Source organism: Mobula birostris, chromosome 4, assembly GCF_030028105.1.
Source record: "Mobula birostris isolate sMobBir1 chromosome 4, sMobBir1.hap1, whole genome shotgun sequence".
Taxonomy (NCBI): domain Eukaryota; kingdom Metazoa; phylum Chordata; class Chondrichthyes; order Myliobatiformes; family Myliobatidae; genus Mobula; species Mobula birostris.
In genome coordinates, this window is record NC_092373.1 from 53,132,644 (window position 1) to 53,159,518 (window position 26,875).

A 26,875-nucleotide genomic window follows, 5' to 3' on the forward strand; every position below is an offset into this window, starting at 1 on the left:
AATTGGATCCTTGACTTTCTCACCAGCAGACCATAGTCATTGTTGCTGATATGGGTGCACTTCAAGGATATGTGCTTAGCCCACTTCTCTACACCCATGATTGAATGGCTAGGCAAAGCTAAATGTCATCTATAAATTGACATAACTATTGTTGGCAGAAATTCAGATGGTGACAAGGAGGCATACAGGAGCAAGATAGATCAGCTGGTTGTATGGTGTCTCTCAGTGTCATTAAGACCAAGGATTTGAATGTGGACTTCAGGAAGGGGAAGTCAAGGGAACACACGCCAATCCTTATCAAGGTATTAGCAATGGAAAGTATGAGCAGTTTCAAGTTCCTGGGTGTTAACATCTCTGAAGACCTATCCTCAACCCAACATATTGAAGCAATTACAAAGAAATCATGACAGCAGATATGGTTGCACAAGATCGGCAAAAACTGCAAAACTTTGTAAACTTGGCCAGTTCCATCATGGACACTAGCCTCCCTAGCACCCAGTGCACCTTTAAAAGGTGATGCCTCAAAAAGGAGGTCTTTATCAAGGATCCTCATCATCCAGGACATGCCCTCTTCTCATTGCTATCATCAAGAAAGAGTTACAGGAGCTGAAAGGCACACACTCAGTGTTTTAGGAACGGCTTCTTCCCCTCCACCATCGGATTTCTGAATGGACAATGAATCCATGAACACTACCTTACTACTTATTATAATTTACAGTTTTTCTTATTATTATGTAATGAATTGTACTGCTTCCACAAAACAACAAATTTCATGCCATATATCAGTGATATTAAAGCTGATTCTGATTCTTTCTAAGTTCCTGCATTCTCACTTCAAGTTAAGGGTTAGAACTAAAATGGAAATCACTGTTTTAACTCATTGCTGATCAAGAGTTCTAAAAAGAGTGCCAGAGAGGGAGATATAAATTCAGGTACTAGTGTTCCGGTTTGTGTATCTGTACTCACAGATATACTCCTTTCTGCCCAGAAAACGTATTTGACTTATTTTTTTTTAAATCATATACTGTAAGTTCAGCAGGCAAGAATGAAAGAGTTTGATTTGGCAGTGATAAGAGCAATGTTATTGAAGTGCAACTCTGGCAGCAACTACTGTGCAGCTAAACATGGAAGTCGTGATGCAATATATCAGCATTTGAAGAGACACATGGCATCGAAATCTATAGCATACAACTGACATAAAACAGGTTAATTTTGCTAAAAGAAAAGTCATGGTTTGTATAGTTTCCTATAATTGAATTTTAAAAGATATAATTAGTCTTAATTTGGTGGCAATGTGTGAAATATTGAAAATTTACTTTAAAAAGGATTATGGAGTCATAGAGCACTATAGCACAGTAACAGGCCCTTTGGCCCATCCAGTGCATACTGATCTAATTCCAACTACGTGTACTCAGACCATACCCCTCTCATCCATTTATCTATCCAAACTTCTCTTCAATATTGCACTGAACCTGCATCCACCACTTCCGCTGGCAGCTCATTCCACACTTTTCATCCATTCCCAGCTCTGAGTAAAGAAGTTTTCCCTCAGATTCCCCTTAAATATTTCACCTTTCACCCCTAGATCTAGTCTCACCCAACATCAGGGGGAAAGCTTGCATGAATTTACCCTACATATGAAAAGGTACGTCGCATCCGGAGTTTCTCCAGTTAGCGGACGATTTCCCTTCACACCTCTCTGACGTAGTGGGGAACCGCGTACGAGGCAAGTTACAGCAGTGGTTTGCCATTGCATTCTGCCGGGTGAGTTTCCAAAGAGATCACCAGCTCGTAACCCAGTACGGATGGAAAACGTGCAGGGAGCCGGCTGGATTCGAACTCAGGACCTTTCGTCCTGAAGTCAGATGCTGATGCCACTACGTCACCAGTTGGGTCACCCTACATATACCTGCAATAATTTTGTATACCTCTGTGAGATCTGTTATTTTTCTATGCTCCAGGCAACAAAGTCCTAATCTATTCAACTTTTACCTATAACTCTGGCCCTCAAGTCCTGGCAACATTGTGGTAAATTTTCCCTGCACTCTGTTAATCTTATCAATATCTTGACTGTAGCTATGTTACCAACATTGCACACAATACTCCATATTCAGCCTCTTCAACGTAACATTCCAACTCCTATACTCAGTGCTCTGATTTATGAAGGCTAACGTGTCAAAAGCACTCTTTATGACCCCATCTACCTGTAACACCACCTCCTGGGAATTACAGATCTGCATTCCCATATCCTATCACATACCTCAGTGCTCTGCTGTTCACTGTGTAAGTTCTACCCTGGTTTGCCCTGCCATAGTGCAACACCTCACACTTGTTTGCATTAAATTTCATACACACTTGCTGAGTCTCATTCCTTCAACTCTTATTTACTGTTGAAGATTTAACCCATGTGTTTTATTTCTATCCCCTCTTATTTCCATCACTTATTTTTCTGTTTATATTTCTACACATAATGTTGCATTGATTTCAATGTCTTATGAATAATTGCACAAAATTTACAACACAGAAATAAGTAACTCAAGCAGCGATCTACATTGATTCCATTTCAGGTGAGATAGTTGAGACACAATCAGTAAGGAGTATTCAATTTGATTGGTTAAAGATATATAATGTTACTTAGACCATAAGACATAGGAACAGAATTAGGCCATTCAGTCCATTGAGTCTGCTTCGCTATTCAATCATGGCCGATCCTGGATCCCACTCTACCTCATACACCTGCCTTCTCAACATATCCTTTGATGCTATGACTGACCAGGAAACTATCAACTTCCACTGCAGTCTATGGCACAGCATTCCACAGATTTACTACTCTCTGGTTAAAAAAATTCCTCCTTACCTTTATTCTAAAGGTCACCCCTTAATTTTGAGCCTGGGCCCTCGAGTTCTGGACACTCCCACCATAGGAAACATCCTCCCCGCATCCACCCTCTCTAGTCCTTTCAACATTCGGTAGGTTTCAATAAGATCCTCCTGCATTCTTCTAAATTCCAGTGAGTACAGGCCCAAAGCTGACAAACGCTCGTCATATGTTAACTCCTTCCCATCCAGAATCATCCTCGTGAACCTCCTTGCCACAGGCAGCTGTGGAGGACAAATCTTTAAGCATATTTAAGGCAGAGGCTGATAGATTCTTCATTGGTCAGGGCATGAAGGGATATGGGGAGAAGGCTGGAGATTGGGGCTGTGAGAAAAATTGGATCAGCCATGATGAAATAGCAGAGCAGATTCGATGGGCCAAATGGCCTAATTCTGCTCCTATATCTTATAGTCTTATTGTCTTATAACCTATCAGTTTTCACGGCTGATTAACATCTGAGGAATACAGTAAAGTCAGATTAGTGGATGTAACTGTCCATGTGATTGAATGCAAACCCTTCACCCTTGGGGAGAAAGAGAGCATCTTGTCTGAGTTGCCCTCACTTAAAGTCACCTGTGGGAATTCAGAATTCTGACGTAAGCTCGAGGAAATGGTTGAAATCCACCAGATGCACCCTAAAGATATACACCGTTAGTAAAAGCGAAGTGCCCGAGTGCCCGAGGAATATGTGGGACAGGATAGCTCAGGGGGTGTGGGATGGTACATGGGCAATGACCAGGCACGCCAGTAATGAAGAAAGATATCGCTCTTTTAAAGGGGAAGAGAGCCAGCGGCTGGGGGGGGGGGGGGGGGTGAGAGTAGCTGGGGAACGATAATGACAGTGATTCAAAAAGCTGATGAGACAGCCATGCATTATGCAGAATGTAAATATCGATCATATGAGGAGTATTCAGGGTTACATAATCCAGGGAGGGATGACCCAGTCTCCTAAAAATGCTGAAGGAAGGCCTGAGCTCAGCCCACCAGGAAGTTTTAGATTTAGGCATAACGGTAGTGGTCCAACTACTCTGCAATAGTTTCGTGGGCCAGAGAGCTAAACCAAAGAAAAGGCAAGAGAAATCGTAAAGTGGGTATAGTGAATTCAGCTGCTGTGATGTCCCGGAGAGTTTGTTTTCCTTGCCGGCAACCAGGGCACCTAGCAAAGGACTGCCGGACCAGGTATAAGACAGTGAAGGAGTCAATATGCTACAGCTGTGGCCTATCGGGACATGGCTGGAGACAGTGTCCAAAAGGGAGGGGGAAAACCCAGGCGAAGATCATGGCAGACACCCAGTCACTCACCCCATCAGCAACCAGTCTGACTGTTGATCAGATAAAAGAGTTAGTAACGGATCATCTTAGGGCAGAAAAAGATGTGGCCGCGGGCTCTACCGCCAGCGCTGGTGACCCGCGGATGTACACAATGGCATTGTTAGGGGGACGGCAATGTAATATGTTAGTGGACACAGTGGCATCGGTATCAATAACAGATTTACCCTTACCAACAACCAGACAGGCCAGTTATATCAGGGGTGCAGGAGAGAAAACAGTAAAAGCAGAAAGAAGTGAGTTGCAAATACTAGAAATCAGGGGAATGTAGCTTCCAGTGTATTTCTGGGTATGTCCAAATAATGAGGGCACGATCCTTAGAATAGACATCCTAAGGGAAGCAGGAGCTGTTATAGATTCGGGAAAGAGAGAAATAATATGGACGAGTCAGGGGTAGCAAACGCATAAAACCACATCCACTCTAAAAAGACCAATCGATATTCGATAGGTTTCAATTAGGTCCCCCCTCGTTTTTCTGAATTCTAGTGAATACAGGCCCAGAGCCAACAAACACTCTTCATATGACAAGCCATTCAATCCTGGAATCATTTTTGTGAACCTCCTTCTAACCCTCTTCAGTTTCAGCACATCCTTTCCAAGAAAAAAGGTCTAAAACTGCTCACAGTGCTTTGTAGTACTCACCAGTGCTTTATAAAGTCTCACAATTACATCCTTGTTTTTATATTCTAATTCAATTAAAATGAATGCTAATATTGCATCTGCCTTCCTCATCACTGACTCAAACTGCAAAAGAATAGGTGAATTCAGTAATATTAGAGTTATCATCCTTGCTCACCCTGATATCTTTTCAACGTGCGAATGGAAGAAGTTATTAATTACTGCTCATTGACAAGGTACAGGGGCTAGTTTTTCTCATGTAAACACACTGTCTGCCAAATGTGACAGATTTATTTTCAAAGCCCAAAAGATCAATGGTGGCTTTTTGAACTTGAGGTAAAACACAATCTACCAAACTTACTAAATAAATACAGTTTTCAAAACATTTGCAGAGCAGTTTGAAGGCAAAGTTTAAAGCAAGCCTGTTTGTTGCAAAAGATCATAGGTCTACTACCCAACATCTTTTAAAATATTTATTAACAGTAGTTTTTATGTACATTTACAAATATTATTATATAAAATGGAATATAAAATTAAAATGACTAAGCCTTTGTCTGATATACATTTAATGAAACAAAACTCAACTCAGGCCTGAATCACTTTTCTGAACGACCAATTCTACCAAATATCATTGACAAGTTGGGGTATTATTAACCTAGCTTTCCAGCAGAAGTTGTACATTTAAAATTCTCCTGTTTCCTACCAGAAATTTACAAAACCCCCATAAGAAAGTTGATTGGATGTTGCTGCTCGTGACTTTCATTTGAACATCTGATCAAGAACCTCAGCAAAGTAGGATCATACTGAACAGGAGCATGTGTAGGCCAGGAGCCTATTGTTCACCTCCAGTCTTGGTCTCAACATCATGTCCAATGCTCTTCCCACATCTTTTGACTCCTTGCAGGTTAAATCTCTGTCAATATATTCAATGACTCTGCTTCAAAAGCTTTTGTGGTTGAGAAACCTGCAAGTTCAAGTCTCTCAAAGAAGAAGTTCTTCCTCATCTCCATCTAGAACTATTTCACTATTTATCAATACCTTCATTGAGGAAACTATCCTCTTAGCGTCCACTGTGTTAGTCTCCTTTAGAATCTTATCTATCACAATGATTATCTCTCCTATTCTCCGATCAGCAAAGGCATAACATTCTCAAGCTCTTTTCTTATGGAACCCATTATCCCAGTAATCAACAACAATGAGCCCTCTATGCATTGTCTCCACTGTAAACACACCTTTTCTTAGATACAGAGACTAAAATGGTACACAATTCTTTAGATGTTGTCTCATTCGAAATCAAAACTTTTGTACATCACTTGCAAATAAGATCAATTTTCCATAAGCTTTCCTAATGACCTGCAGTACCTAAATACTAGCTATTGTGTTTTTAGACTAGAACCAACCCTACCCCAGATGCCTTAGCACTACAGATTCCTTAGCACCACAATATTTTGTTATCTCACTGTATTTAAATAATTATTTAATTTTATATTCTTCCCTCCAAGCTGGATAACCTCACATTCACCCACATTCTACATTATTTGCTAAATCTTTACCTACTTACTTATCTATATCCTTTTGCAAGCTCATCAGTAAAGAGCCAGCAGCAAAGACTAATCCCATTTTGAGAGTCATTGAGTCCTAAAATGACACAGCATGGAAATAACCCATGAATTCATGCCAACCAGCAGGTGCCCATTTACACTCAGTTTAATCCCTGTCAAGTGTAGTTTCACAAATTGTTTTTCTAAATAATATTTCAATTCATTCTTAAAAGTAATTTGTTAAAGTTAGAAAAATTACATTGTTAGAATTTGAGTACTAAAGATATATCATTTTTATGAGCATATTTTCATTTCAGTTAAATGCCCAGTATTTTATTGTAATGTAAATATCTCATTTATTTTAATATCTGTCCAATAAATTACAGAATTATGTAAAAATATGAAAGATATCTGTCTATTGCATGCATTGAATAAGAAAGCTTGAGTAATATTAGCCATTAATATATTGTTTTCTTTGCAATTATTTCACATATCAACGTGCTCTTTTCATTTAAAATGCTCAGTCTTCTGATTAGCCTTTGACCTAATTTATATCAATTTATAAGGATATTTTCTCCAAATAAAAACTAGTTATTAAATAAACATTTCTACTTGCTCAAATTTTCACTGAGGTTCTCTTGCAATACAATATTACCAATATTACTTTAAATTTATTTCTGATTGACTTCTACTGTGACAACTTGATCTATAAATGGGGAGATATTCATAACCTATAAGGAAATAAAACATAATTGCTGTTAAATTTAATACACTTCTAATTTGATAATAAATATGAAACATGTTAAAGGTTTATTTATTCTATTTGGGTTGGTATTCGCTTTAAGACATAAATCAAATGTAACCAATTAACACGCCAAGTTCTGATGTATTATGAGTTAGAGACAAAGGAGTTTCCCCTTTATTCTGTCCAAATTATCTAAATATCTGTACAGCATCCACAGCTAAAAACAGCATGACACTTTTCAAGCACAAATCATCCGTATAGTCTGTCAAAATAAACCTGTCAATTAGGTTTGAACTATGGATCATTTATCAAATTACTGAGAAGAGAAATTTCATTGCATCAAACTGGATTAGATTCGACCTCAGCCCCAAGGAATAATAAGAGTCATTTGGCATTCCCAGTAGTACTATGGTCTTGAAACCCATAGTTAAAAGCAGTATGATAAAAATTGTTTTAGTGTTCTAAATTAAAACCATTCTATCCAAATATATTTTGCTTCCTTGCTCAGAGGGTAGGATTACAAAATCAAACTCAATAAGCTAACACTCTCCCCTTATTATGTTCATTAAAGTGATCTAAAGATTTGCACAAAATTGTAAATTTAAAATAAAGAAACTGGACTGAAGCTTCATTGCTTGGGCTGGCCACCAGAATTATTACTCGTAAATCTCCCCACTTGAGTGAGTGGTTCCAAAGCTCTTAAGGTACACCCCAAGTGGCTGAGTGCCAGAAAGATCTTTAATGATGTAGTGTGGACACCTTTCTCCCAAATCCATCTCTGAAAACAGTGTAAGCTTATAAGTTGTCTCCCCAGCTATTCTGTCAAAACTGAGAGGGATGTTTAATAACTTTTTAATGATTTTGAAATTCAATGACATTTAAAAACTATTAAAACGGTAAATAATACTTTAATTATTAATATGTTTAAAATAAAAGCTTCAAAAACAGTTAAAAACACAAACACCAAATTGGAATAATTAAAAAATAACCTATCTTTCCCTCAGCCTAATAGCTTCTGCTGTCAAATTGCTAAAGAGAATAATGGAGTCTCAGTTCCTATGGCAGGTCAAACAGAAGATGGTACAAAAGGGAATCCCTGTAACAGATGCTGGCAGATCTCAGCAAAATGGAACTTAGCCAACTACGCCTTAAAAATTCAAGTTCTTATCCAGATACTTCTTAAGTGGTGTGAGAGCACCTGCCTGCACCATATGCTCAGGCATTCGATATTTCAGCCACCCACAGTGAAAATTTCTTTCTCAGATCCCTTCTTTTTCCTCATCTTAAACCGATCCCCTCTGGTCTTAACCACAGGGAAAGTTTACTGTCTGTCTTTTTATGCCTCTCATAATTTTGTTCATAATTTTCTATATCTTCATCATGGTTCCCTCACAATACTCCATGTGTGCCCTAACCAGAGTTCAGATGGTGATAAGGAACCAAACAGAAGTGAGATAGATCAGCAGGTCACAACAACAGCCTTGCGTTCACCATCAGTAAGACTAAGGAATTGATTGTGGACTTCATGAAGGGAAAATCCAGCGAACACACATCAGTCCTCATCAATTGATCACCAGTGGTGAAGGTGAGCAGTTTTAAGTTCCTAGATGTCAACATTTCTGAAGGTCTACTCTGGACCCAACGTATTGATGTAATTATGTCAGTGTATGTCAGGCATGTCAGTGGCTATATTTAATTAGAAGTTTGAGGAGACTTGATATGTCGCCAAAAACACGTGCAAATTTCTACACAGGTACCATGGAGAGCATTCAAAACTTTCTTGAAAAAACACAATTCTCATTGATCCCTGGAAATCTTTGGCCCATAACTACTTAAAGTTGGGAATCAGGATACTTTGGGAGGATCCATTTATGTGGCAGAAGAGCAGACTACTTAACAAACTATCCACTTGAAGTACTATCAGCCATCACCTGCCAAATCTGTGAAGGTGCTATGGTTTGCACTGGCTTCATTAGCCAGGTCAGAACCCACAAAGCTTAAACCTGAGGGACTGATTGAGATAAATTCTTAATGATACCACGAACCACACAGATGAAGATTTAGTTTGAATGGATAGCACAAAAAAAATATTGTATCATGCTTCCCTTCATGCTGCTTTTCTTGTAAAGTGAGGGCACCTGACATATAGCTAGCTATTCGTTAAAGCTGCATTCATACTTAGCTCAGTGCTCAAGATGCTTTTGCAGCAATAAGGCACAAGGAGAAGCACTATCAAAATGAGCATGAATTACTGACAATGCTGCTAAACTAGGAATCTAGCATGATTCCCTACATTTCTCCCTGCTGCACACTGCCCCATATGGGTTAAATCCTTACATTTTGGTATTAGGTTATTAATATAATCACATATACTGAAGTGCAGTGAGAATCCGGTCTCGCATACAGATCAAATCTTTATACAGTGTATTGAGATAGTACAAGGTAAAACAATAACAATGCAGAATAAAGTGCACTATCTACAGAGAAAGTGAAGTGCAGGCAGACAATAAGGTGCAGTCATAATGAGGTGGATAGTGAGATCAAGAGTCCACCTTAACATACTAGGAAACCATTCAATTGTCTTATAACAGTGGGATAGAAAATGCCTTTGAGCTGAGTGCTACATGCTTTCAGGATTTTGTATCTTCTGTCCAACGGGAGAAGGGAGAAGAGGGAATACCCAGAGTGGATAGGGTTTTGGATTATGCTGGCTGCTTTACTGAGGTAGCAAGAAGTATAGATTGATCCTGCTGTTATGCCAAGAACCATGTCAAATCACTGCCCTCTGCTGCTGCATGCCGATTTCCTTGGAATTTGTGTGAAATCCTGCCCTACATCGTGCCCTCATAGCAATGGATTTCCCCACAACTCAGTCAGCCTGTGAGAGGTGGAGCAGGGTGGTCTAAAGTAAACTTCATGGTTGCTCACAGCTGAGATGTAGGGTTGAGAACTGCATTCTCTCCTGCAATGTACATGTGCATTATTGGACATTGGCAGCACTTGCTCCATTCTGGCAAACTTCCTGGGTCATACATTATCATTAGCTCCTGTAAGATGTAATGGAAACTGTTGTCCATGGCTCCCTGCCCATTGATATCTCTATGATAATAATCTGAAAGGCTAGCAATTACTGCCACCTCACACAAACTTACTGGAGTTCTTTGAGGATATAACGAGCGCAGTGGATAAAGGGAACAGATGGACATTATTTACTTGGATTTCCAGAAGACGTTCAATAAAGTGACACATAAAAGACTTATCCATAAGATAAGGATGCATCGAGTTGGGGGTAATGTATTAGCATGGATAGGGGATTAGTTAACTAATAGAAAGCAGAGAGTTGGGATACATGGGTGTTACTCTAGTTGGCAATCAGTGGTGAGCGGTGTGCCGCAGGGGTTGGGGCTGGGCCTACAACTGTTCACAATACACATTAACGATCTGGAAGAGAGGACCCAGTGTAATGTATCTGGTTTTGCTGATGATACCAAATTGAGTGGAAAAGCAAACTGTGCAGAAGATATGGAGAGTCTGCAGAGAGATATAGATAGGTTAAGTGAGTGGGCATGGGGCTGGCAGATGGAGTACAATGGTAAATGCGAGTCATCGACTTTGGAAGGAAAAATGGAGGAGCAGATTATTATTTAAATGGCAAAAAACTGCAGCATGCCGCTGTGCAGAGGGACTTGGGAGTGCATGTGCATGAATCACAAAAGGTTGGTTTGCAGGTGCAGCAGGCTATTAAGAAGGCAAATGGAATGTTGGCCTTCATTGCTAGAGGGATTGAATTTAAGAGCAAGGAGGTTATGCTGCAACTGTACAGGATACTGGTGAGGCCGCACTAGTGAGAGCACTGTGTGTAGATTTGGTCTCTTTACTTGAGGAGTACTGGCTTTGAAGGCAGAGCAGGATGTTCACCGGGTTGATTCTAGAGATGAGGGAATTAGACTATGAGGAGAGATTGAGTCACCTGGGACTGTACTCACTGCAATTCAGAAGAATTAGAGGAGATCTTACAGAAACATATAAAATGATGAAAGGGATAGATAAGATAGAGGCAGGAAAGTTGTTTCCACTGGTAGGTGAGACTAAAACTAGGGACATAGCCTCAAGATTTGGGGGAGTAGATTTAGGATGGAGATGAGGAAGAACTGCTTTTCCCAGAGAGTGGTGAATATATGGACCCAGTGAAGGAGTAGAGGCTACCTCAGTAAATATATTTAAGACAAGGTTGGATAGATATTTGCATAGCAGGGGAATTAAAGGTTATGGGGAAAAGGTAGGTAGGTGGAGATGAGCCCATGGCCAGATTAGCCATGACCTTATTGAATGGCGGAGCAGGCTCAATGGGCCAGATGGCTTACTCCTGCTCCTATTTCTTATGTTCTTATTTAATGTCAGATTCTTAGTGCAGCAGCATGCAGCCCAATCAGATGTTTTTTTTGTAAGTACACAGTATCATACCAAGTACTTGCATTGGAGGACCAGGAGGGATAACACAAATTAATGCTCTGTTGGATAATACTAGCAAGTTAGGGTTTATATCATTTCCTTAATTTCTATGCATCATAGACTGTCTTCAAGCTGAACACCTTTTTACCTTCTTTGCAACAAGAAGCTCATCACTGAATTTTAGGCAGCACAAAGAATGCCAAAACAATATGTTTGCTGACCAACCGACTTCCAATGCTTTCTGGCATGCATGATCAACACAAAAGATTGGCTGACTTCACAAATGTGAAGCACAAGTCTGAATTTTGTCCTGTGTGACTGCATCAGTCTACTAAAATTTCTTCTGAATATTAATACTCTGGCTCCTCAGTAAATAATTACATAATTACATCTATCATGCACATTCCCAAATTAGCCTTTTACCTTACTGCAGATTAATTTTTAAATCACTGACAGAATGTCAAACTGTAGAAACTAGTGCAGAGTAATATGTCTCATGTCTTGTAACCATTATTCTTTTCAAACATAGTCAATGCCGTTTCCATGTAATCCTACTCACACAACCAGCAATGTACAATGTTACTATGGTAGTGGTCACTGATACCCACACAATTATTCAATTGCCTTTGTATCATTCTACCAAATGATAAGCTAATAACTCTAGTAGAGGCAAGCTCCACATTATGGCAATGACAGTTTGGGTAATGGAAATTCACCTTAATGGAGTTCTCAAATCATTAACAAAAATCTGAGATACATTATAAAACTTTCTCTTTTGAAAGTTAGATGAAAAATGGAAATAAACATTTTTAAGTCACGTTTCTTGAAACATATACAAATAATTACGGATCATTTTCTAAGAATGCTTCCCACCCTCCGTTCCCATAATAAAGAGGTCACATGTATTAAAACAGAACAAAATCCGTGGTGACCACCAACTTCGAAAATCTTAGAGATTTCCTTACACTGTTAACATAATAAAAAGTTTTATTTCTCTTAACCAGATTATAATCAAAACAAATTTGAAACCAAATCAAACTGAAATCATTAGAGAAGACAAACAAAAAACTTTATCAAAGCAGCCCTGGAGGAGCTATTTAAAACATCCTCAACCACAGGTGAGCTGCTGGAGAATTAGAGGACAGCTAATGTTGTTCTGTTGTTTAAGAAAAGTAAGACAGGACATTATAGGCCAGTAAGCCTGACATTAGTAGTTGGTAAGTCTTTGTAAGATATTCTAAGGGGCTGGATATACATTTGAAGTCATAAGTTTACATACACCTTAGCCAAATACATTTAAACTTAGTTTTTCACAATTCCTGACATTTAATCCTGGAAAACATTCCCTGTCTTAGGTCAGTTAGGATCACTACTTTATTTTAAGAATGTGAAATGTCAGAATAACAGTAGGGAGCATGATTTATTTCAGCTTTTATTTCTTTCATCACTTTCCCAGTGGGTCAAAAGTTTACATACACTTTGTTAGTATTTGGTAGCATTGCCTTTAAATTGTTTAACTTGGGTCAAACGTTTTAGGTGACCTTCCACAAGCATCTCATAGTACGTTGCTGGAATTTTGGCCCATTCCTCCAGACAGAACTGGGTAACTGAGTCAGGTTTGTAGGCCTCCTTGCTTGCACACACTTTTTCAGTTCTGCCCACAAATTTTCCATCGGATTGAGGTCAGAAAATGATGTCACGTCTGGTTCATCCTTGACAGCAATTTCCAAATGCCTGAAGGTACCACGTTCATCTGTACAAACAATAGTTCGCAAGTATAAACACCATGGGACCACACAGCCATCATACCGCTCAGGAAGGAGACGCATTCTGTCTCCTAGAGATGAACGAACTTTGGCGCGAGACATGCAAATCAATCCCAGAATAACAGCAAAGGACCTTGTGAAGATGCTGGAGGAAACAGGTAGACAAGTATCTATATCCACATTACGAGTCCTACATTGACATAACCTGAAAGGCTGCTCAGCAAGGAAGAAGCCACTGCTCCAAAACCACCATAAAAAGGCCAGACTACAGTTTGCAAGTGCACATGGTGACAAAGATCTTACTTTTTGGAGAAATTCCTCTGGTCTGATGAAACAAAAATTGAACTGTTTGGCTATAATGACAATCGTTATGCTTGGAGGAAAAAGGGTGAGGCTTGCAAGCCGAAGAACACCATCCCAACCGTGAAGCATGGGGATGGCAACATCATGTTGTGGGGGTGCTTTGCTGCAGGAGTGACTGGTACACTTCACAAAATAGATGGCATCATGAAGAAGGAAAATTACGTAGATATATTGAAGCAACATCTCAAGACATCAGCCAGGAAGTTAAAGCTCGATCGCAAATGGGTCTTCCAAATGGACAATGACCCCAAGCATACCTCTAAAATTGTGGCAAAATTGCTCAAGGACAAAGTCAAGGTATTGGAGTGGCCATCACAAAGCCCTGATCCCAATCCAATAGAAAATTTGTGGGCAGAACTGAAAAAGCTTGTGTGAGCAAGGAGGCGTACAAACCTGACTCGACTACACCAGTTTTGTCTGGAGGAATGGAACAAAATTCCAGCAACTTACTGTGAGAAACTTGTGGAAGGCTACCCAAAATGTTTGACCCAAGTTAAACAATTTAAAGGCAATGCTACTGTCATGAACCTCGTGACGGGGTCGTGAAGGACCAGCAGAAATAGAACACACCTGGAGTCTGGTTTACTATAAATTAAGACCATATTTATTGCTTTTACGAATTAATATAATTAAACCGAATAATACAATACAGGTTATAAACTATTATATATATATACATCTGTAAATGTGTACGTGGATACAAAAAATAATAGTCCAGGAGGTAGATATCAGTCTTACGGCGCCATGTAAGTTTAAGCAGTTCCATTCACTTTGTGTTGCGTCGAGTTGAATTGATGGAGAGAGAGAGGGTTAATTGAGTTGATGTTCAAGTTGGCAGCTTTAGTTGTTCTCGCTTCCGAAGTCTTCAGAGTCACTTCGTGTGACCCCCACAGACACAGATGGACAGAGCCCCTTCCAGGGAACCGTCTACTAACCCACGGCACAGGTTCACCACTAGCAGACCCCCACAGGCAAGCTCTTACCCGCACTGGTAATCACGGGTCAAAATTAATCGGTCCATGGCCTCCTCCCTCGTGGTGGTCTTAATCTCCACCAGTGGTTTTTCCGGTAGCTTCCCCAGTACTCTCGTGTCGTGTCTACTCTGCCGTTATCAGACCGAAGGATCCACTTTTTATAATCCATCCAAAATTCCAGCGTCCGTTAGCTCAACCGCTCTGAGCTGTTACCATGGTGACTTCCCAGCTCGTGTCTCAGCTCGCGCCGAACTCTCTCTCTCTCTTTTAATTGCCTCCTTGTTCATTAGACTGCTGAACTTTCTGGCAGTTTCTCACCTGCGTGACACCTTCCCCGGTTGGGAAAATTTTGATCTTCAAGCAAACTTTTGATCACTCACAGATTCTACGCACCAAGGACTACATTCTGCTTCACAGAGTGTACATTCAGCATTTACACAGTTCATCAGCATTTTAACAGCGGGATAGGCAATCTGCAATGACATTGTCCGTACCCCTTAAGTGTCTTATCTCAATATCAAACTGCTGTAACCACAGGCTCCAGTTTAATAAACGCTGATTTCGATCTTTAATCTTATCTAAAAACACCAAAGGGTTGTGGTCAGTGTACACCACTAACGGCTTTTGTGAGGGACTCACGTAAACCACGAAATGTTTGTAATGCAAAAATGAGGGACAGCAATTCTTTTTCTATTGTCGAGTAATTTTTCTGGTGCACATTAAACTTTTTGGAAAGTATGCCACCAGATGTTCAATACCATCATCTCCTCTCTGTAATAGCACCGCCCCTGCAGCTTCATCGCTACCGTCCGTCACTAGGGAGAACGGCTTAATGAAGTCCAGTGCCTTTAGCACTGGATAGTAACACAGAATACCCTTTAACCGTTCGAACATCTCTTGGCAACACTCATCCCACACAAATCGTTCACTCTTTCTCAACAGTCTTGTCAGTGGAAGGGCAATATCCACAAAGTTCTTTCAAAATTTTCGATAATACCCCACCATACCTAAAAACCTTCTCAGTGCTCTCTTACCCGTTGGAATGGGTATATCAGCTATAGCCTGAATTTTCCTTTTCACAGGAGCCATCTGACCCCGGCCCACTACGTAATCAAGATATATGACCCTGGTTTGACTAAACTCACTCTTGGCAAGGTTCACTGTCAGATTAGCTTCAGAGAGCCGATCAAATAATTTCTCTACTGTTACAATCTGTTCCTCCCACATGTCATTCCATACTACTAAATTATCAATGTATGCCCCAGTATTCTTCAAGCCTTGAATCACAGAGTTTATCATACGTTGGAATGTCCCAGGGGTAGTTGTCATCCCGAAAGGCATCACATTATACTCGTACAACCCCAAGGGGGTGACGACTGCTGATATTTCTCGAGCCCTATCGGTTAAGGGAACATACCAGTACCCTTTTAGCAGGTCAATTTTTGTTAGGTACTTGGCCTTTCCCACCCTATCGATGCAGTCATCTATTCTGGGAATAGGGTAAGCATCTGTTTTAGTTATTGCATTGACCGTTCTATAATCTGTGCAAAATCTCATTGTACCATCGAGCTTGGGAATGATCAGGCACAGGGAAGCCCACGCAGAGATGGATGGCCTGATAATACAGTTGGCCAACATATATTTGATTTCCTGTTCCTGGTCTGTTTTTGTCTCGTCACCAAATTCTAAGACATCACTTAATATCAGTGACTGAAAAGCTTCAGTATCGCACCAGATTCTCACTGGAACTAGGGGTGACCCCTCCTTCACAGACACAAAACCCTTGATAATAAACCATTCAATCCCTTCCTGAACTTGGCCAGACCCCACCTTCTTTCGTGTGGTCTCAGCCACCGGTGCACACGCGTCAGGGGTTTTCCCCTTCTCCTTTCCCATTTCTTTCTTCCGAATAAGACTGTTAGATGCCACATGGCCAGGCTTTCTGCAGTAGTAACAGGTAAAACTGGAAAACTTATTTTTGGTCGGTTTCTCCTCTTCTTTACCTCTGTCACTAGCCCTTGCCTTGTTTTCTGTTTTACTTGACGGATTATCCCAGAAAATCTCTTGATAACCCTTGTTCGGGAAAAACTTAATCTTGTGAGTCAGGGCAAACTCATCCGCTAACCTAGCGGCCGCGGAAAGAGTCTCAACCTCTTTCTCTTCTACGTATTTCCATATCTCACCAAGGACACACTCTTTAAATTCCTCGATCAGCATCAGCTGTCTCATTTTGTGGTAGTCCTTGTCTACCTCTTTCGAGGCACACCACCAATCAAAGTAGCTCTCCTTTTCATGGGCAAACTCTATATATGTCTGGTTCCCAGACTTCCTCAAACCTTGAAACTTCTGTCGGTATGCTCCTGGCACCATTTCATAGACCTTAAGCACAGCCTCCTTCACAGCATCATAATTAGTCGACTCGGTCACAGATAAGGCAGAATATGCTTGCTGCACCTTCCCTCTTAACACAATTTGCAGCAATACTGCCCAGTCTTCCCTCGGCCACTTCCTGTTCTGAGCCACTTTCTCAAAATGTAGGAAGAACCTATCAACATCTTCTTCAGCAAACGGAGGTACCAACTTAATTTCCTAACTTACATTAATTGATACACCCTCTCGACACCACGGCCTGACACTTGACCCTCTTCACGCCGCATCTCCCTCTCAAACTCCCTCTGTTTCTCTGCCTCTGCAGTCACAAACTGAAGTCTCTCCATTCTTAATTGCTCTAGTCGTAACAGGATCTCATCACCTATCAGAAACTTGTGAAGCGACTCCTCCTCAAATAACTCTTTCCCAACACAATATTCAGCTATTTTCCTCCGAATTCCTGCCTTCGTCAAACTCTTCTGTATCCCGGAAAGTTTCCATTCCTTAGCAATGTCACATAGAACCTCCTTTCTGGCACTCCTCAAAAACAGAGGAGTAGGGTTCTCCATAAATTCACTGGCTTCCATTTCTGCTGTTTTCCACACACAGATTAATTACAAGGGATTTCCCCAATCAAGACAAGCTCCCACACAATTTCAAAAATTGGCTCCAACCAAATTTGTTCAGATTCCAGACGCAGGCCCCAATTTTGTCACGAACCCCGTGACGAGTTGAAAAGGTCCAGCAGAAATGGAACACACCTGGAGTCTGGTTTACTATAAATTAAGACTATATTTATTGCTACTACGAATTAATATCATTAAACCGAATAATACAATACAGGTTATAAACTATTATATATACACCTCCGTAAATGTGTATGTGGATACAAAAAATAATAGTCCAGTAGGTAGATATCAGTCTTACGGTGTCAGGTAAGCTTAAGCAGTTCAGTTCACTTTATGTTGCGTCAAGTTGAATTGATGGAGAGAGAGAGAGTTAATTGAGTTGATGTTCAAGTTGGCAGCTTTAGTTGTTCTTGCTTCTGAAGTCTTCAGAGTCACTTCATGTGACCCCCACACAGACACAGATGGACAGAGCCCCTTCTAGGGAATGGTCTACTTACTAACCCACAGCACGGGTTCACCACCAGCAGACCCCCACAGGCAAGCTCTTACCTGCACTGGTAATCACGAGTCGAAATTAATCGGTCCGTGGCCTCCACCCTCGTGGTGGTCTTAAACTCCACCAGTGGTTTCTCAGGTAGCTTCCACAGTTCTCTTGTGTTGTGTCTCCTCTGCCGTTATCAGACCGAAGGATCAACTTTTTAAAACCCCTCCAAAATTCCAGCATCCGTTAGCTCAACCATTCTGAGCTGTTACCATGGTGACTTCCCAGCTCGTGTCTCAGCTCGCGCCGAACTCTCTCTCTCTTTTAATTGCCTCCTTGTTCATTAGACTGCTGAACTTTCTGGCAGTTTCTCACCTGCGTGACACTACCAAATACTAACAAAGTGTATGTAAACTTCTGACCCACTGGGAAAGTGATGAAAGAAATAAAAGCTGAAATAAATCATTCTCTCTACTATTATTCCGATATTTCACATTCTTTAAGATAAAGTAGTGATCTGAACTGACCTAAGACAGGGAATGTTTTGTAGGATTAAATTTCAGCAATTGTGAAAAACTGAGCTTGAATGTATTTGGCTAAGGTATATGTAAACTCCTGACTTCAACTGTATAAGGTATACACGGACTGATAAGGGATAGTCAACATGGCTTTGTGTGTGGTAGGTCACGTCTAACCAATCTTATATGTTTGAGGACATTACCAGGGAAGTTGATGAAGGCAATGCAGTGGATATTGTCCACCTGGATTTCAGCAAGACCTTCGACAAGGTCCCAGATGGGAGGCTGGTCAAGAAGGTTTAACCGTTTAGCATTCAAGATGAGATAGTAAACTGGATTAGACATTAGCTTCGTGGGAGAAGCCAGAGAGTGGTAGTAGGTTGCCTCTCTGACTGGAGGTCTATGACTAGTGGTGCTGAATCCATCATTGTTTGTCTTCTATATCAACTATCTGCATGATAGTGTGGTAAACTGGATCAGCAAATTTGTGGATAGCACCAAGAATGTGCTGTAGTGGACAGTGAGGGAAAAAAATCAATGCTTGAAACAGGATCTGGACCAGCTGGAAAAATAAATGAATAAGCAATAAATACCGTGAACATGAGATGAAGGACCTGTGAAAATTAATTCAAAGCTTCTGGGAACATTGCAGTGATGGGGTAAGTGAAGTTGAGTGAACCTATCCATTCGGGTTCAAGAGCCCAATGGCTGAAAGGTCATAACTGTTGCTGAACCTGGTGGTTTATGTCCTGAGGCTCCTGTACAGCAAGAAGAGAGCATGGCCCGGATGGTGGAGGTCCTTGATGATGGATGCTGCTTTCCTGTTATAGCATCGTGTGGATTTGTCCAATAGCAGGGAAAGCTTTACCACTGATGGATTGCGCTGTATCTAGCCCGGATGCTTCCCATGGTTTCCCCGTCCTGAAAGATGCTCTCATGTTGGCATCAGAGACGGAAATCACAAGCCCATTGGCGGCTGTAAGAGTTCACGAAAGTGCCTCCATATTTTGATGGTCAAGGTTAGAGTAAAAGGCATTGAGCTCATCTAGGAGTGAAGCCTTGTTATTAACAATGTCACTCGGTTTCACTTTGTAGGAAATGATGGCATTCAAGCCCTGCCACGGCTGTCAATCATCCTTCAGTGATTCACGTTTGGTCCAGAATTGCCACTTCACAAATTGCACCTGGACCTTTTGTATTTTACCTGGTCGCCAGACCAGAATGCTACTGATCTAGCTCTCAGTAAATTGTGGATATCTTGGTTCATCCTAGGCTTCTGGTTAGGGAAGATCCTGAATGATTTTGTGGGGAAACATTCACCTACAATTGTTTTTATAAAGTCTGTGACAACTGTGATGCATTTATTCCGTTCCTCTGAGCCTTTAATCACGCCTCAGTCCATCGACTCAAAGCAATCCCATTGATGCTCCTCTACATCCAGCAATCACTTCTTCATTGTCCTTACTTCTGGAGCCTTGCTCTTTAGCCTCTGCCATCATGCCGTTAGGAGGACAGTCAAGTGAACAGATCTCCTAAAATGCCGTCTCGGTATAGAATGGTAGGATTTCTTACCATTGTAACCAAGTGATTATTGAATATCATTTTGTTATTGTTATAGTACACTTATGTATTCACCTTGGTAATGCTAAAATACCTGCCTGTGCCTTTAAGAGAAATCGGTGATGTCATTTTGCATGGGTGGAGTAGAACGAAGAGTTGCCATGTTCTCGAAAGGACAACGTTCGAATGTTTTTCCCAGATTTGGTGAGGAAAGATTTTTGCATGTAAGTTGATCAGCACTGGATAGTGTGATTGCGAAATTCCTTAATTGGCCTACTAGCGTGAGCGGGGAGAACTCATTTCAAGGTCTAACCTATATGTGTTTGGAAATTAAGCACATGTGTGCCAAATAATTGCCACTACTATATCGGTTCTGCATATTTTGTTTTAGTTATTTTCATACTGCATATGTAACAAGGGTGTGGTCTGAAGTTAAGCTAAGATTGTAATAGCAGGAATTGTTTTTTAAAATGATTTTGTCGTTTTTATTTTGATACCCTCTTTCTGCAATAAAACATCTAAAACAGATAAAGGAATTTAAGACCCAAAAAAGTATTTGTTATCCTGTGTGTGTACTTTTCCCCAGCCTACAAAACCATAGTATTGCAGTGGCCAAGTGTGTTGGGACCCCTGGTGCTGCAAAGATATGTTGCAGAGATATAATTGAGCAGAAGTTACTTCAAACATTGATTGAAGCCTGACTGAAGTCCCCAACAATGATTTGAAAGATGTCGGGGTGGACAACTTCTTGGTTGCTGATGGTGGCATTCAGTACCTCAAGTGACTGCTTAATATCAGCCTTTCGCGGTATGGAAACTGTGGTCAGGAATGCGAAGGAGAACTCTCTTGGGAAGTAGAATAGTCACCACCTAATTATGTTCCAGAACAGGGGAACAAGTGTGTGACAAGGCCTGTGCGTCCAGGCAAAATAAAGAGTTTATGATGAAACACAGACCCCACCTTTTGCCTTGTGCGAAACAGCAGTCTGGTCCATTCAGTGCATCAAGAAATCCTTGGGCCTTACCAACATATCTTGCATGTCCAGAGTGAGCCATGTCTCTGAGAAACACAGAATGCAACAATTTCTCATTACCCTCCGGTACAACGATCTTGCCCTTAAGTCCACAATCTTGCTCTCCAGCGACTGTACATTTGCTATCAAGACGCTGGGTAGAGGAAGTTTCATACCCCAGCATTTTAGACTGGCTTGGAATCTTCCTCTCCTCCCTCTCTTTCAGCTGTGCTGACATACCTGCATGCTTGAGAGTTTATTCCACTGTGTCCTTCAGGAGATTGGGAAATTGCAAGTTCTTTAAGATGGTTCAAAAGTGTGTTACTTAAAGGGAAATTACAGACTTCAGACTGCAGTGAGAGTAGCTCAGCAGAAGTATGTCTGTGTAATATGTAGCTAATGATAAGGATGTGGGACATGCTTAGTATGCCAGACAAAGTCACATGTGACTATACAAAGCATAAATCAGGTTGGATTTGATGAAGTTGATCAGAATGATATGTCACTGGAACTTTATGGTGAAGACTTCGCAAATGTGCATCTGTTAGAAATTAAGTAACAGAAGTAGAAGAAAGGGCAAAAAGCCACCAATATTGTGCTACAGCATAAAATCAAGCTTTCTGCCACATCAAGGATAGTTTATTATTTATTGCTATTTATTTCTTATCTGCATTTGCACATTTTTGCAGTTTACAGTTCCTGATGTTTACAGTTTAAAGACCATGTTTACAGTTACTGTTCTATAAATTTCCCAAGTATGCCACAGAAAAAGAAGCTGAGGGTTGTATGTGGTGATGCGTTTGTACTATGACAATAAATTTTACTTTGAACTTGGATCTTCAAAGAATCTGTCTCAATACTTACCCTGAACATATCCCTATTGTGCATCATAGGAAACCTGCACTTCACAATATTAAAACATATGCCAATAATGTACACTATATATTATGAGAAGTTTATCCTGTCTTGCATGAATTATCATCCTCTATTGCAAAGCATAAGTTTACTATAAGTAAAATAATTATCCACACCTGAAACGTTTAAAATGTTTAAAGTGGAAATAAACTTACTGAAGAAAACAAATTTTTAGTGACTTCAAGATTCATCATTTTTGGTATCATATGACACAAGAAACTACTGAAATAAGCCATAGTTAGTTTAAAAAATTATTTTTTTTACCCATTTAAGCACACACAATTGTATTTTAATTTTAATTATGTAACATTAAGGTTTGAAAATTAATGCGAGCTGGATCACTAAATGAAAACGTTGATGTTCTAACAAAAAAGAGAAACTGCTGGAGAATTTCAATGGGTCAGTCCGCAACTGTGGAGAGAAATGGACATTTGGACTCCAGCAATTCCTGTAGCACTTTGTTCTTTCACTCAAGATTCCAGCATTACCAGTCTCATGTCTACATTCTAAAAATCTTCTTTCATAATGCCTCTATTGAAATACTGAAAAGAGAAACAACTGGAAGAGCACTATTTTTTATTTTATTTGAGATTTGGTGCAAAGTGGACCCTTCTATCCCTTTGAGCCACGCCACTCAGCAGTCCCCCAATTTAATCCTAGCCTAATCACAGGACAGTTTACAATGACCAATTAACTTTGGACTGTGGGAGGAAACCGGAGCACCTGGAGGAAACCCAAGCAGTTATGAATGGAGCATACAAATTCCTTAGAAGCAGCAGCGGGAACTGAACCCAAGTCGCCTGTGCTGTAAAGCATTGCTAACCACAATGTTACCATATTTGTAGCATCATCAGTATACTGTTGATTAATTTCTGATCTGGTCCACACAATTTGTGAGCTTTGTATTCATGTTTTGCCAAAATCCATTAACTTTATATCAGACACTGCCAGGTGAAGGTAGAACAAAAATTCAAAAATAACCTACACATTTCCAAGACTAATAATTTTCATTTCTCTGAAAAACATTTAATACTGTAAGTAATAAAGCTAAAATTGGCTATATTAATCAAATGCTGTTATAAGCAGACATATACTGTCCTAATTAATGGGGCTCAAAATTCTACAAAACAAAAGAGTCAAATGTATTCTATTAGAGGTCCCATTTAGTGGGGAAAAATACTACATAAAGTAAAAGATAGTTGGTATCATGGAATTGGAATTAAATCATTAGCTGGGAAATTAGCTGATCAGGAGTCACAGAGAAAAGACAATCAACTTGCTGACAAACAAGCTGACAGGATGTAACTTGTGATGTATCACAAAAATCTGTCATGGGGCTGCAACTATCAACACATTTGTAAATTACTCAGAATATGGAAGAGAAAGTCACACATTTAGATTTATTGATGGCACTAAATTAAACAGAATAATAAACAACAGATATGGAAGCACTGATTTATTAAGTGACTTTAATACATGAGAGATAATCATCGGCCACTCCTCCATAGAGATCATTAAGAGCACCAAATTTCTTGGTGTTCACCTGGCAGAGAATCTCACCTGGTCCCTCAACACCAGCTCCACAGCAATGAAATCCCAGCAGCGTCTCTACTTTCTGCGAAGGCTGAGAGAAGTCCATCTCCCACCCCCCATCCTCACCACATTCTACAGAAGTTGTATTGAGAGCATCCTGAGCAGCTGCATCACTGCCTGGTTCAGAAATTGCACCATCTCGGATCGCAAGACCCTGCAGCGGATAGTGAGGTCAGTTGAGATGATCATCGGGGTCTCTCTTCCCGCCATTACAGACACTTACACCACACACTGCATCCGTAAAGCAAACAGCATTATGAAGGACCCCACGCACCCCTCATACAAACTCTTCTCCCTCCTGTCATCTGGCAAAAGACAAAGAAGCATTCGGGCTCTGATGACCAGACTATGTAATAGTTTCTTCCCTCAAGCCATCAGACTCCTCAATACCCAAAGCCTGGACTGACACCAACCTACTGCCCTCTACTGTGCATATTGTCTTGTTTATTATTTATTGTAATGCCTGCACTGTCTTGTGCACCTTATGCAGTCCTGGGTAGGTCTGTAGTCTAGTGTAGTTTTTGTGTTGGTTACGTAGTTCAATGTAGTTTCTGTATTGTTTCAGGTAGCACCATGGTCCTGAAAAACGTTGTCTCGTTTTTACTGTGTACTGTTCCAGCAGTTATGGTCGAAATGTCAATAAAAAGTGACTTCACTTAACTTGACTTGATAAGCAAAATGTTGGCCAATGCTTTTGAAGTAGAAGTATATGATAATGAAAATGATGATGTGAAAGTTCAAATTATATTTGTACGTCTCTATTAAACAGCACCGACTTCAAAAGCAGAGCATAAATCAGAAATAACAATAAAAGCAGGCCTTTCAGATCTTTGCCCTAGCTTTGACATTCTATAAAGCCATGGCTGAACCGCTTCAACTCCACCCTGTCCCTTGATTCTTTCAGTATTATACAGAAGCCGAATGGCATCTATTTGAACGTACTCACAGTTCTCTGTGAATTCCAAACATTCACAACCTTCTGGGTGAAGAAACTTCTCGTCAAAGTGGCTGAGCCCTACTTTTCACACGATGGTGCTAATAATTTCAGAAATAATCAACTGAACAATTTTACCAGCTATGCATTGTAATGTAATATAAACTGTTTTAGGGTATTGGTGAAACAAGTGACCAAACAAATAAGATGTTAAAATGTATCATATAGTCATGGAGCACCACAGCACAGAGACAGACTCTTTGGACCATCTAGTACATGCTGATCTGATCTTCTGCCTTGTCCCATTTGCCTGCACCCAGACCATTGCCCCCATATCTCCCTCATCCATGCATCTAACCAAATATCTCTAAAAAGTTACAACTGAACCTGCATATACCATTTCTAGTGGTAGCTCATTCCACACTCCACCACCTTTTAACTGAAGAAGATACCCCTCAGATTTCCCTTAAATCTCCCCTTATTCTCCTGCACTCCAGGGAATAAAGTATAAAACCTATTCAACCTTACCCTGTAACAGGTTCTCCAATTCCAGCAACGTCCTTGTAAATTTTCTCTGGACTCCTTCAACCTTATTAATATCTTTCCTATAGGTAGATGACCAGAACTTCACCATAGTATTCCAAATTCAGCTTCACCAAAACCTCATACAACTTCAACATGACATGGCAACTCTTGCATTCAATATCCTGATTTACGAAGGCCAATGTATCAAAAATTCACTGTTCAACCCTATCTACCTGTGCTGTAATTTTCAAGTAATTATAAATCTAAATTTCTAAGTTATTTTGTGGTACTGCACACTTCAATATCCTATCATTCACCATACAAGTCTTCCCAGTGCAGAACCTCATACTTGTCTGCACTAAATTCCATCTGCCATTTTTCAGACATTTTCCCAGCTGGTCCAAGTCATGCTGCAAGCTTTGATAGCCTTCCTCACTGTCCACTATGTCTACAAACTTGCTGATCCAGTTTACCACATAACAATTTAAATAATTTAAATAGATGATGAATAACAATAGATCCAATGCCAATCCCTGCAGCACACCACTAGTCACAGGCCTTCAGTTAGAGAGACAACCATCTACTACTGCTCCCTGGCTTCTCCTACTAAGGCAATTTTGAACCAATTGACTACTTCATCCTAAATGTCTAGCGACATAACCTTTTGGACCAGACTTTCATGTCAGAATTTGTCAAAGGCCTTCCTAAAGTCCATAAAGATAACATCCACTGCCTTTCTTCATCAACTTTTTTTGATAACCTTCTCGAAAAACTCTACAAGATCGGCTAGACATGATCTGCCACACACAAAGCCATGTTAACTATCCATGATCAAGCTCCACCTATCAATTATAAAATGCTTAAAACTTATTTGATCATGTAGAAAACATGTAGAAAAATAGGGGATTTTTCCATTTAGAAAATTAACAGACATAACAGTTGATACTTTAAATTAATCCTATATTAATGATCCATTCCAGAACAATAAAGTACACTCTGGCCCACAATGCACTCCATTTCTATAGGTTAATTGAATGTTAGGTAGCAGCTATCCCTTAAAAGTGCCACAAGCTGGAAATAAACAACCTTGATTTTCCAAAATTTCCAAACAAAACTAGTACTGAGACAGCAAATGAGAAAGTTAATACATACTGTATGCTGTAATTAATACAATTGGCAGGCCATAACCATAAAATGAGGCTATCATAAAACTGCAGAGTGAAAACATGAAGAAACAGCAAGGGTTTCAACTATAAAAGCTGGACTTAATGAGAGACTGAGCAAGGGCTAAGAAGTTAGTCCTTACTTGTGTCGCTTCTGAAAAGACACCAATGACAAAAGATGACCTCAGATCTTTTCTAATAGGATAGATGTACTGATATTGCAGATAAAACCTAGTTTCATTAGCCCAAGCAGTCCCATATTCCCAGAGCTTCCATGATATTCATTTATCCCTAATCCCATTTCTGCAAAAGTTCATCAGATTTAATCTTTATCACCTGAAGCAGCACTTTGTACTTAAGACCTCCCACCGTGGCAGAAAACCAATCAGGTTGACAGGCACTTTTGACATGTAGTATTCATGCAATTTACAAACCAATGTACAAGTGTGCAAGAAGGTCCTGAGGCACTAAAAGTTGCCTTTGATCAACTTCAGAGTGCTATTTATGCA

The 26,875-nt window shown here is 40.2% G+C and overlaps 1 protein-coding gene across 7 annotated transcripts in view; it reads right to left on the reverse strand.

Annotated features, from left to right (window-relative positions):
* Positions 1-26,875, reverse strand: part of nlgn1 (neuroligin 1) — a 544,310-nt gene that overhangs the window by 496,682 nt on the left and 20,753 nt on the right. The window contains exons 2-3 of one of the 7 annotated variants that reach the window (XM_072255346.1): positions 11,858-11,881; positions 7,760-7,770 (exon numbers count right to left, since the gene is read on the reverse strand). The exons of the other annotated variants lie outside the window; for them this stretch is intronic. Of the exons in view, the coding sequence (XP_072111447.1) occupies positions 7,760-7,770; positions 11,858-11,881 (35 nt within the window). The remainder of the gene's footprint in view (positions 1-7,759; positions 7,771-11,857; positions 11,882-26,875) is intronic. 7 annotated transcript variants of the gene reach the window in all.